Genomic DNA, 14,034 nt, shown 5'->3' with positions numbered 1-14,034 from the left:
CCTCCGTTATGCATTGGGGTTCCTGGTCGCTATAGCAGGTACCTCGAAAGATGTCCTGATCCACTTCTCTGCATACCCTCTTATATAACATGCTAGCATCTGTAGCTTTTAAGAAAATGCTGAGTGGTGCTAAGCATTTTTATTGTCATTAAGGATAAAACGATAATATGGAGGTATAGACTTGACTAAACTTTCTTTCTTCTCTATCTGTAGTGATGTTTGGGAAATGAACGTAACGTCAAAAGAGTTCCCCAACAAACATGAACCTCTCCCATCTCAAAGACCTGACAACACTGCATTCACTCAACAGAGACTCCCAGCTTGGCAGCCGCTGCTATCGGCTAGTCTTGTTCTTCCCTTTTTCATTCTTGCAGGATTGTCTTTTATAGCAATTGGAATTGGATTATTATATACCTCCGATCGTATCAAAGAATGTGAGGTAAGCATACATTGCTTCACTTTTCGTTTGTCACATACAACTGTTTGTCACTGCAAAAGTAAATTTAACTTTAGAACTAAGATATTACTAGCTGATTCGCTGTGTTGAATATGGTACTAACTGGTGGAAGGTGCTGCCACCATGTTCTCTCACATGTTTGGCAGTAGTGTCCATACAAATCCTCTATTTAAAATCCAGGTTCTTACACTCAAAACCATAAATAATTTACATTACTTGGTACCGCCTGAGCTGCTTCATATGCTCTGTGCCCAGCCTGTGTCTTTTCTACCCTTCATTAATTCTTATTTCATGTGTATATGAAGGAAGTTATTAATTTCCTGATGATTTATATACCTTTCTCACATGTGCTCTACATACAAACTGTTTATTTGATCTCCTGTACTTTCACAAGATGTTTTATAACTTTGGAGCTTCTAGAAAAGTAAATGGAGTATTGCTGCCTGAAGTGGGACTGTTGTGTGGGAAGAAAGACATTTGGTGCGTTTGTTGCATCCTAATGCACACGCATTCCACCCCCTCCTTGTAAGAGCCACTTTGCCACATTACACTGGAGCTAGCAGTGACATTTGGCAAAAAAGACCCAAAAACAAATTAAAAAAAAGGAGAGATATTAAGGGTGATATGCGCGTGTCCAGGAATCATGCCTCCACCCCAGCCTGAGAGCCCAGGAGAGCCACCACGTTCTCAATGGTCACAAATGTATTTATTCTTCCATGGACCTAATCTCTTCTACAGTCCCAGAGCAAAGGGGGTGCCTCTCCTTTCAAAAGCAAAGTACCAGACATTTTGCAGCATTCCACAAATACTTAGTGAAAGTTTATACTTGGAAAGCAAGTAAGATGTCAGGTGAAGGAGCATCACACCCACAGCAAAATGAGACATGGGGTCCATCACCTGCCTCACAACATCAACACACAAGATGTGGCTGTAACTACCGACGCCTTCAGAGTACTTGTGAGAGTTTTATATGCAGAATAGCCTCCAACACGCAGAACATAAGGAGCAATAGAAGAAAAAAATGAATTAATAGTATGTATGTGTGTGTGTGTGTGTGTGTGTGTATATATATATATATATATATATATATATATATATATACACGCACGCCTGAAGCATATTGCAGAGGTTCAACAGGGTGGCCATATGGTGTTTGTGGCAGCAGGAGTGTTAAGTCACATCAATATAGGGTTAAAATACCATAGAGCCCATACACAGTCATTGTGCTGAGAACAATATGGTATTCCATTTCCAGCATTATCATTCAAGAGCTGTCTTGGGCCAGAGTCTGCTTTTTGCCTGGTTGGCATATGAGAAGCTTGAGTTCCTTAAGCTGCCATTGTGTTTGTGATGTTGCTGTCTCCATGGTCTCCAGGTGGTGATTCATCCCTGCCAAATCTGCTCTCAACATGGTCACTTTGTCTCAGAAGGGCCTGCTTTATGTCTACAATCATCACACTGAAGTCTGCCTTTTTTGGCAGCGATGGGAACATGAGTCTGGGATGGGATGGTGGGGAACTCAGCTGAGCATGAGCTCTGGGCCAAATCTGACATCTTAGATATTGCAGGCTGGGATGCAAGGGCCACTGGGGTCTGAAAGCTTGCTGCCCCTGTGCCTTAGGATCCAACGAGTGTTCGTATGCTTTCTCAGGGAAAGCGTTCGTACGCTTTCTCTGGGAAGTCAATATATATATATATATACACACACAAAAAGACCCACAGTATTCCTGATAATTTGTCTCCACATTTATGACTTTGCAACATAATTGCTCTTTATTTGGCCAAAAGCCTGCAATGAGTTTGCATCGATCAGTAAAGTGACTACCTTGGGGGGTGCATGATGGCTTAGGTACGTGAAGCGTTATGTCCCACGTCTGTGTTGGGAGGGGGAATCTGAGAGGCCAAGGCCGATGCTGGAGTTCAGGCACACTGTTGGGATGCAGAAGGACTCTGCACGATCGAGGCTGCATGTCCAGGATGTCATCGTGGTTTACAGAGAACGCGGAGAAGTGGTTAAACTCAAGCTGAGTAAATTGTTTTTTATTCATTTCTTTTTCTACTTTACCTTCACTATGAGAAGATAAGCAGTTAATGATTGTGTGAAAAATCTCTTAAAATAGAAAACAAAAAAAAAAAACAGTGCTGTGCGGCACGCCCATGGCAGACGCACAGCACTGTGCGAGCCGTCGAGGCACGCCCACGGCATGCACACAATGTAAAGTAATGATTGTGTGAAAGATCTCAAAATAGAAAACAAAACAAACAAAAAAAAAACAGTGCTGTGCCCCACGCCCATGGCAGTCACGCAGTAAATGAGTGAGTTGCCGCGGCGCTCGCCCTCGAACATGTGTGTCAATGTGGCACGTCCGCGACGCTCAGGTGTGTAGCACACACAGACACTGCACGCCTATGGTATGACGTGCACGACAACGCTATTCGCTTGTGTCAGTCGCGATGACATCATACACGTTTTGATTGGTTGTTTGTTTTCCCGCCCTTGTTCTTATTTAAACCTTCAGTCCCATTATTGCAGTGCCCGTTCAAAGAGTCACACTGTCGTTTGCTCTAGTTATTTCGCTTTACGTTTGTTCCTGTGTCTACCGTGTACCGAAACTTGGCTTGCTTTTTGACCTTAATCCTGTGCTGCCTGCCTTGACCTCAGATATCCTGGACTTTGATTCTGTGCCACCTGCCCCGACCTTGGACTGGATTTAGCGATCTGTGTTTCTTCTACCTCGAGAGTTCGCTGCTCTGTCTCTGCTACGTGGGTTCAGCACCCTGTACTACCCCGGGCCCTGCATAACAAGAATTAATAAATCAAAAGACCAAAGATTTGTGGATGCCCCAAGAGATCTGCTGATTTGCAATCTTGCATTACACATGTTATTCCGTAGTACGTCACGGATCAATTAAGATATTTAAAAGATAATTTAGCCTTTGACTGGGGGGAAAGTTACATAGAATATCTTGGCATTAAACTGTCAACAGATTTTAATGGAATTATAAATAGTAACTACTTAGGTCTTGCTAATGACATGAAGCCACAACTTACAGAATGGGCTAAAATCGAACTATCATGGTTGGGAAGAATAAATGTGCTGAAGGCTTATATAATACCAAAATTGATATATTTATTTAGAACAATTCACTTAAGTTCCAACTTTCATCATGCAAAAATTGGACAAAATCTTCTGAGAATTTGTATGGCATGACAAAAAAATCTAGAATTCCTCTGCATATATTGAAAAGACAGATGAAATATGATGTATTAAATGATCCCAACCTGATAGAACTCTATGAATCTTGTATGTTTGTCCATTTGTATGCTATGGAAACAAAGAAAGACAGGAACTTAAGATGGTACAAATACGAAAAGTGGTCTTGTAATAATATAGAACCTCTAATGCTACACTGGTTATCCCCAGACAAATTTAAAAAATCTGAACATTGTAAACCCCATTGTGTTAGGAATTCTCAAAACATTTTCTAAAATTAGAAAAAGATTTACTTCAGATAATTCCATTGCATCCTTTACTCCGTTGGAAGTTATACAATTAGAAATTAAAGATCTAAACTTTAAATCTTGGGCTGACTCCGGAATAAAAAGATTGATGGATAGGATGACTTCTGACCGCCTAATGGGATTTGAGGATCTTCAATTTAAATATAGTTTAATAAATAAAGAAAAGTTGTTATTTAAGAGCTACTTAAATTTAAATCAAGTGGCTCCATCCACAGCAATAGACTAATAGAAGCAAACCATAAGACCAAACCTATAGCAAAAATTACACATGTATTCTATAAAGAGAGAATTTTAGAGAAATTGAGTTCTATAGTAAAATGGGAACTTGATCTAGGAAAAACTATTAAACGAGATCTGGTATACAACATGGTCCTCTACAAGGAAAGCAATTCATTGCATTAGTCATCAGGAACTATATTTTAAAATTTTACATCGCTGGTACATCGCAAAACTTCATAAAATGTTTAAAACAATGCCTGACACGTGTTGGAGATGTTCCAATTAAAAGGGGACTATGTTTCATATTTGGTGGGGGTGTGAAAAACTTACAACCCTTAAGCAAAAGACAGATAAATTATTGCAAGAGATTCTCACCGTTAATGTTTCTTTTCCATATAGATCTACCCTATAAACTTAAAGAGACCTAAGCATTAATATCTTACTTGCAATTAAGATATGCATAGCCAGAGGTTAGAAACAACAAGGGCCAGTGGACTGGAGTAACATTATAACATAAATAAATTACCAACACAGAATGGAGAAACATTTCTTTTTTTTTTCTTTACGAAAAAATATGGGCCCCTTGGTCAAATAACAAACAGAACTAGATGCGGAGAGAGACTGCAAGGAATTCCTTATAGGCTCTCTCCATCTTTCTCCCGGCTCAGGTTAGCATTGTTTCGCCCGCCGATACCCTTACCAGCGGCAAGATACATGTTTGAATGTAGACAGATATACAAGATAGAAAGTAACATTTTTGAAATTTATTATCAATATGATGATGTAACTGGCTACAATCTGTATCTACAATGGAATGTTAAGAAATAAAAAATAAAAAAAAAATGTTCTTTATTCATAACCCACATTTATTTTATTTTTTGTAGTATGACTACACTGGTGCCCAGGCAGGAGATAATTGTTATGAATGTGCCAGTGGCTCAAGCCCTTGCAATTGCAATATCACCTTTAACATCACAGAGTTCTTCCAGGTAAACATGGTTTTCGTATTGTGGATCACACTGTCTTAAACTACAAATGCTTGGAATATAGGAAATTGATGTTATTTTGCATTCATTATTTTCAACTATTTTTTGGTGCAGATCTAACAAGGACATGGCAGAAATTGATGAACTAGAAACAAATCTGGCACAAACGCATAGAATGCTAGGATTATAATACATTGTTTTTAGAAAAGTGTGCTTTAATCTCTGGGCTCCTAAATTATCTGATATGGTGACCACCTCCGAAATTTTGCATTAGAACGTTTATATGAAACCCCCGTTTAATATTATTGACTCTACAATTTTGGAGAACCAATATTTTGTTGGTTAGGTTTGAAGGTTGAACCAGCAAAAAAGTAGGGGGTGGGGTGGTAAATGCCACAATCCCATTATTTACTATTATTATAATTCTCTTCTTTATATATCGTCAACAATTTAAGCAGCACTTCTTACAATACATACATTCAAAAGGTACAACAACTAGAATTGACAGACTGACAAAGCTATCCATTAGGTAAAGCATACAGACAAACCTGTATTAGATTAAAAAAAAAATTGGCTCCTCTTTAGAATGATACTCAATGATAGGCAACCGTGACCTCTCTTAAACAGTCAGCACGAGGGGTTTTGTGCATGTAAAAATATTTGTGTGTTTTCTTTAATAATGAATCGGTGATGTTTTTGTTTCTTTTTATCATTTAGGGACCTGTTTTTATGTATTATGAGCTATCAAATTTCTACCAGAACCACTTCCGTTATATGACCTCTAGAGATGACAAACAGCTAAGTGGATTCCTCGACAGTCTAGAGGTATGTTTCTCAGTAGTCATCATTTCAAACGTTAAGCTTGTATTTCATTATTACTATTAATATTTACAGTTCTGTTCAAAACTTTTAGGCACATGTTAATAGTTTATTTTTATTATTTAACAAAATGTAAAGTGAGTGAACAAAATCTAAATTAAATCAATATTTGGGGTGACCACCCTTTGCCTTCAAAACTGCATCAATTCTTACACCGTTTTTTAAGAGACGCAGCTGGTAGGTTGTTCCAAACATCTTGCAGAACTAACCACAGTTCTTTTGTGGATTTAGGCAGCCTTAGTTGCTTCTCTCTCTTCATGTAATCCTAGACAGACTCTGTGGGGCCATACCATCACTTTTTTTTATTCTGAAGATAGTTCTTAATGACTTTGGCTGTATGTTTGGGGTCACTCAGATGCCTCCCTGATGGTGTTGCACTATGGATAGGTTTTCCCTTGTACAGGGATGTAAAGTTGCATGGGGGGGCCCCACTTTAACCAAGCAAGGTGTCCCACAGTGCCATCTTTGCCCCAAGCAGCTTATCGGTGCCATCCTAACCCCCAAACAGCCTGTTTCCCCCAGCTTGTCGGTACCCTCAAATAGATGGTGTGTACCTTCCTCCCAGCCCCCACACCTTCCAACATACATTCTGGCACACAAATGCCAACACACTAACACAAATTACAATGTGCAATGTACAATGTGCACTTACAATGTGCAAGCAGCCTCCGTTTCACCATAGGGTGACGTAATGTTTGAGAGTGTGCCTTGACTTGGGGGGTGAGCTTAATTATGCTTTGGCCAATTCATATAACCAAAACCTCTCATTTATATTATGTTTATATATTTGTTGCCAACTTTATTAGGGTGAGAAGCGCAGACAGTATTTTGTTTTTTGTATACATTGTACAGCCAACACACTGTATTTGCAGCATGCTCACACTGTTTGGTAGGCCTTATATTATACATTTGTATTATTTGAGCCTGAGACTAGCTTAGCGCACCGACATTTTTTCTTTTCCCTGTTTGCACATAATTGAGGTTGTTGGCTCCCCATCAGTCTGGTTGCAGCTTGCTGTCCAGGGGTTAAATGGGAGGAGGTTTAATTGCACCTCCCCCAACTCATTAATAAGGTTTTGGTAGCAGTATAAACTGCTTTGTGTGCCCACTATGTAGGAGGTGAGAGTAGGATCTCACCCTATTGAGAGTGTGCCTTGACGTGGCGGGTGAGCTTAATTATGCTTTGGCCAATTCATATAACCAAAACCTCTCATTTATATTATGTTTATATATTTGTTGCCAACTTTATTAGGGTGAGAAGCGCAGACAGTATTTTGTTTTTTGTATACATTGTACAGCCAACACACTGTATTTGCAGCATGCTCACACTGTTTGGTAGGCCTTATATTATACATTTGTATTATTTGAGCCTGAGACTAGCTTAGCGCACCGACATTTTTTCTTTTCCCTGGTGACGTAAAGTGACCCTGATATGTTTTAAACATTTTGAACCGGTAAAAGGAGACGGGAACAAGTGGTTGTCCCATCACAGTTATGACAGATGTGACCCCTGTAGTTAAGCCACCGCACCTGTACTTCTCAGCATTGGGGAGACCAGAATTAATTTTGCAGCCCCAAACTTGCACCATGTTTCACTGATGCCTGCAAACACTAATTCTTATACCTCCAGCCCTTGGGCTAACAAACTGCCTTAGCTGCTGATAAATATTTAAAATGTTGATTCATCGGTCCAGTGAACCTGCTGCAATTTTTCTGTGCTCAAGTTCCTGTGCTTTCCATGTTGGAGGTATTTTTTTGGTTGTGAGTCTTCCATAAAAACATCTGATCACACTTCTGACTAGATTTCTCCAGACAGTATCAGGAATACACCATTTTCTGCCAATGGTGAGCTGATGGCACTCCTGGACATCTTCATGCTTACTTCCCTTGGCAATTTGATGTGTCGTTCATCTTCCAAAGTTTTCTTGACCGACCACACTTGGACCTGTCTGGTCTTGAAATTAACGGTTCTGTTTCAACCTGCATATTAAATTGATGATCATTAGCACCTGTTTGGTATAAATGTTTAATCATACACCTAATTATATGCCTACAAAATCCCTGGCTTTGTTCAAGTATACCTGGAAGGCGAAGGATGGCAACACGAAATATTGATTTAGATTTCTTCTGCTCACTCACTCTTCATCTTGTTTATTTTTTTTCATCATTTATCACACCTAATACTTTTGCATGGTGCTCTTGTTCAAAAGCTCCTTCTCACCCTCTCCTTTAAAAGATTTGCCTTTTTTAAAATTGCATCTGAATTTTTTTTTTTCTTTTCTCTGTCCTGCTAATAATGAAGGATCTGTGTCAAAAGAAGGCCAGGCTCTAAGCCAACATGTGAATGGGGGTATAAGGTGTGAAAGGGTAAACACCGACCAGCCTTCAGGTGCTGGTTAACTTTAATATTCCTCACTACCCATATTGTTTTTTTTTTTTTTTTAATGTTGTTGATGCGGCTTCTCCTTTATTGGCATGGATAAAAGTGCAATTTGTAAAGATTGTATGCCCATAACGCCACAAGACTTGTGCACACACATGCACTGGCATCCTTGCCAGACTAGTGCATTGAGGGGTTATATGTGGCATCTGACTTATGCTTTAGATCGTGTCCACTGAAGGTAATGCCAAGCTGAAAAATCTTCCTTAGGCTAGGTTTCCACCTGGGTATTCTTTGCAAAAACGCCCATAATAACGCCAATTCAGCCACACGGCGTTTTATTAGTAAAAAAAACGCTGCGGCCAGATGTTAGCTGTTCTTCAATATGAAATCGCACAATGCCATATCCGCTTGGCATTTTTCTCTTTGGCGTTTTACTGCTTTTTGGGGCTCTGTGGCAGTTTTTCAAAATCGCAGCATGTTGACACTGGCGTTTTTTTTGGAAGGAAATCTTGGCGTTTTTCTCCAATAGAAGTCTATGGGAGAGAAAAACGCCATGAAAACGCCATGTGGGTTTTTTATGGCGTTTTTTATGGTGTTTTTTTCCACAGTTACAAAAAAGGGGCAGGACCCAGGAAGAGGAAGAGCTGCAATTTTCCTAGTACTGTGGTAAAACTTGTATCTGCTTGTACACTGTAATTTATTAGCAGCATGGCACCCAGAATTGTCTTTGATGTGTCCAAGCTTATACAACTAGTAAGTATCCCTTGCAATTTGCACCATCATTTGGGGACAATCTTCCTAGAGTAGCAGACATCCGGAATAAAGCTATGCCTTACAAACCACAGAAAAGCGAACTCTACCAAGGAAATGACATCAGGAGGGGGCAGATACTTGCCATTTATCCTAATCCCTTTTACCTGGGTAACAATTCTAACTTGTAAAGGCTGGCACAACTGCCTAAGGTCAAAAAAGCAATTTCCACAGAAAGGCTAAAATGCCAGAAAAAACACCAAAACGCAGGAAAATGCAGTGGCAGTTTTCCTGGCGTTTTTCATCAAGAAAATACGCAGGAAAAATACCCAAGTGGAAACCTAGCCTTAAAAGGCTTCTAGCAAAGAAAAAGGTGGCTTGTCAGCAGTCTATGGCTAACGTGATGGATTTGTGGAAAATTACTTTGCAATTCCAAAGCTTTCAGCCTTCAGTTCCTCTAGCTGTTCTGAAATTTAGACTATATGTAAACTCAGGAATTGATTTGATGGCTAGAAGGCGACTTAATCGGAATAGAGACCTTATCCCACAGCTGGCTTTTTCCGCTAGCGAACATTTCCTCCATATACCGCTAAGTTTCTGCAAAAGATTTGAAGAGACAATGATGATGATCATGATCTCCTTAGCGTGGCTCAGATGAATCTGGTTTATGAAATTAATCAGGCTTTTGGTTTCTCCATTACTTTATACCGAGAAAGTAATTTTACAATCACTTGGCTGCCCAGGTTTATCTGCAACAGTGATCAAAACCAGCCATAGATGATCACTAGCGCAAAAAAATAGTCCACTCTCCATTTTTGTTTTTGGCTGTTTTTTATTTATTCTATTTAGGGAGCTAGGGTTTTCTTTAGCATTACAGTTTAGGCACCAATAGGAACGGGGTTAAGTTCAATAATCATGCTAATGAAACAAACCAAAAAATAATAAAATATATTTATTATATATACCGTAATTATATAAATAATAATAAATATATTTATATATCCACAGGTATGTCAACCTTTATGGTGAACCCGCTTTGCAGGGCTAAACTCCCATCATTCAGCTGACATGGTGCGACTTTAATCCCCATGATAACAAGCAGCCATATTTGGCTAAAAGCATTGTCAACCTTGTATGTGATATGAAGTTGGCATTAAAAGGATTACATATCTCAAACAATTCTACTGATCTGCATACAAAAAGCACAAGCTGTGGACAGCTTTAGTAAGTGAATTAGCTTGTGCTAACGGCTGTGATGGTGACTTTTCCCTCTTAAATATGTGATATTTCAGCTTAGGTCCAGTTTAAGGAAAAAAGATCACCAATGATATAGAGTATGCAATGTTGTGATTATGTGTGGTATATTTGTTCCATTACTCTATATGTCTTGTGGTCCATGACTGTGAAGTGAAAGCTGTCCTTTATTGAGTAGAACTGTAATTGGCTTCTTGGCGTTTAAACTGTCCTTTTTTTTTTTTTTTTTTTTTGGTCACAAATTTTCTCTCAAGATATATATAGCGAACTTTTACAATACTAAAACATCTATTCAGACGTCTTAAGTGCTAACACATAAAATCAAATTACATCAACACAATATTTGTTGCCTACTCTTGCAGTTAACCTCTACCTCCCTTACAGAACCCTTCAAATTATTGTGCACCATATCAGTGGAATTCAGAACATAAGCCATATGCTCCATGTGGTGCTGTTGCTAATAGCATGTTTAATGGTAAGTGATTTGAAATGATAAATGACCTACAGATGTACGGTTGGGCCAAACCCCACCAGGTCACCATGGTGACTAGAAACCACTTCCTGGCACCCGGGGGTTTGCAGACCTGCCATCATAAATCCGGCACACTATGCGTTCCTGTGGGGCCGTGGTGTAGTGGGTGCCTCACGCCACTCGACTCGCAGTACACCCACAGGAAATCATAGGGTGCTGCATTTATGATGGCAGAAAATAGCTGCGTGGCTGGTCTCTACAAGGTGAGAGTGGGAGTAGTGTAGTGTATGTATATGTATAGTGCCAGAGTCAGTATGTCTACAGTATTGTAGTGCCAGTCAGTGTGTATGTGGTATTCTTGACTGATATGGAGGCAGGTATAATTTGAGAAGTGTTTACCTTAAATACAATGGCAGTCAAGGTAAACTACAGAGCTCTGCAAGAGCCAAATTGTAGTCTGTTGAATAATACAGAGTGAATGCTTATATAGGGTGGGTTTGCACCTACCCTGCAAGCTTTCTCGCAAACAATCAACAAACACACATTCAATGGACATAGCTGCTTACTGACTTGACACAATAAATGCCAAGAAACAGAGATTCACTCAGTACTACTCTCGTGACCCTCAGCCATCCACTTTAATATACAATTCCACATGTTCATAGTATTAGTGTCCAAAGTTATGTAAGTATGGTGTTTTTCAGTGTGTCTGTGTGCGTGTATGTGTGGTGCTAGCGTGTATGGTGTTTGTTACACACCCATGCGAATGCGATACTCTATGGGAGCATATAGGGTATATATGTGTGTGTGTGTGTGTGTGTGTGTGTGTGTGTGCGCACATTGAAACCGTTCACATCTCTTAGAAAGCTGTTAACACAAATATCTTTGGGTGAACCAGCAGTTTAAAACCACCTCTTGCACCTCTTCGTCTCAAAAGAGAGAATAATATTTGATATGCTAACATTTAACTGAACATGGAAAAAATGATTTATTGTATATAGACCTAAGAATTCCAACTGGGCATTATCTGAAATGTTACTTTTTTCCCTGCAAACGTGACATTGCAAATGATTAATCTTGGTGCTACCCACATTTTTTTCAATACCAGATGTTTTTACCTTGTACTACAATGACGATGGGACATATATTGAAGTTCCGTTAGTTGTAAAAGGTATCTCTTGGTGGACAGATTACAATATAAAATTTCGGAATCCAACCAACGGCAACGAAAACATAAGCAATGTTTTTAGAGGTAATTATGAAGATTTGTATAAGCTGTATGTTAAACACCAAGCACACCAACCAATTTCATGCAAACGTGCTGTGAGTCCTACTGCAATGAGTATATTTGAATTATGAATCAGAAATATGTGTCCATATTAATACATGAAAGCATGAATTATGGTACCAAATAGACATGCCTGATACCCCTCTGGGGTAGACCAGAGTGTCTAGGTGAAGCCCTGCTTTCCATTAGTGACTTATTCTGGCTTAGGGAGGTGGGATCCAGTCTCCCTGCCAGCTGCAGAGGGGCAGCTGAAGGAGTTGCCCTAGGCCTGAATCGTGTAAATATGTCTCTGCTGCTGGTCAGCGATGTTTTGATCGTCCTGCCCCTTCACAACAACAGAGAACAATGGGTAGCCTGATGATAAATGATGATCACAAAGGTTTGATTTAGACACAACTATGTGCATATTACTTATCTAAAGTGGTCTGTGGTCCAGAGATTGGACATTTTACATGACTTACAGATGTTTTACTGATCCTACATTTAAATACCGTACATGTCAATGGTGGTTTACGCAGCATCTCTGTTTCTTATGATTTAATTCCTAGGAGTTATGAGCATGAGTACAGGCATGTGCACGGATGACGACATAGGTATTTTAAGATGCTTTAAGAGTGTGTGTCCTGTTTTTGTCTAAAACATAGTGAAGGATTTGCTCATAGACCGCTGACATTTATTGAAATGTGTGTGTGTGTGTGTGTGTATATGTGATTATATATTGTCCTATATGCTCTTTCACCACAGGTACTGCAAAGCCTTTGAACTGGTCAAACCCAGTTTTCAACCTGTCTGACGACCCATTTAACAATGGCTTTATCAACGAGGATTTCATTGTTTGGATGCGTACAGCTGCTTTGCCAACTTTTCGCAAATTGTATCGTAGAATTGAGAGTGGAAATTTCACAGAAGGACTTCCTGTGGGGCAGTATTTGCTAAAGATCGTTTACAGTATCCTTTTTTTGCCTAATATAAGATGACAAATGACTAACAAAAAAAATGTACAAAAAAGTGAATATGTCTGTAATTTGGACACTATATGCCAAAACTGCTAAATTGGTTGGAGGCAGCTAACTAAAAAAGGCATTATAACCATTTTCATGTATTGTTCAAAACCTTAACTTCTCTTCAGATTTTCCTGTTTTAAGTTTTGAAGGGCGCAAGAAGGTTGTGTTCAGCAGTGTCTCCTGGATGGGAGGGAAAAACCCATTTCTTGGCATTGCTTATCTTGTGTTTGGGTCATTGTGTACTTTGTTGGGATTTATAATGCTAATAGTATTCATCAAGTATCAAGAAAGGGCTGATGATGATATCTGACATTATGGACACAAGATGCCTTCTTAAAATGGAAAAAAAACAAAAACTTTACCTAATTTACCCTAGTGAGATGGAATTAAAATTTATCAGGCAAATGTTATTTTGCCAAGGGGAATATGGGGAAATCCCAGATTTATTTAATTTTTAATTACGAAAGCTAAGATATGTTTGTTTCTTCCTCTAGCCATAGCACTGTGGTGGTGTTTGTGAATATCTTTTTCATTCTTATCTTTTATATTCTCTTTTCCCACCGATATTTATTACAATAAAATTGAGGCAAAGCATTGATGATGTCTGAGCACTGTACAAACAATAAGAATCACAACTAACATTATTTGCATGATTCATACATTTAAATATATATTCAGTACTATGAAAAAGTTTTAGGGAGGTGGGAAAACATGCTGTAAATTAAGAATGCTTTCAAAAATAGACATGCTAATAGTATATTTTTTATCATTTAACAAAATGCAAATAAGACAAATATCAAATCAATATGTGACCACCCT

The 14,034-nt window shown here is 39.0% G+C and overlaps 1 protein-coding gene across 1 annotated transcript; it reads left to right on the top strand.

Moving 5' to 3' along the window:
* The first annotated feature begins 226 nt into the window (after positions 1-226).
* On the top strand, positions 227-13,525 carry LOC149301232 (cell cycle control protein 50B-like). The gene is made up of 7 exons (XM_089484615.1): positions 227-439; positions 5,084-5,188; positions 5,903-6,010; positions 10,836-10,926; positions 12,032-12,175; positions 12,956-13,159; positions 13,341-13,525. The coding sequence occupies exons 1-7, from the start codon at positions 227-229 to the stop codon at positions 13,523-13,525; spliced, it is 1,050 nt and encodes a 349-aa protein (XP_089340741.1).
* Positions 13,526-14,034: the final 509 nt, after the last annotated feature.

This window comes from Sceloporus occidentalis, unplaced genomic scaffold, assembly GCF_023333645.1.
Source record: "Sceloporus occidentalis isolate IW3139 unplaced genomic scaffold, rSceOcc1.0.p SCAF_22, whole genome shotgun sequence".
NCBI classification, from domain to species: domain Eukaryota; kingdom Metazoa; phylum Chordata; class Lepidosauria; order Squamata; family Phrynosomatidae; genus Sceloporus; species Sceloporus occidentalis.
This window is presented reverse-complemented; position numbering and strand designations above follow the sequence as displayed.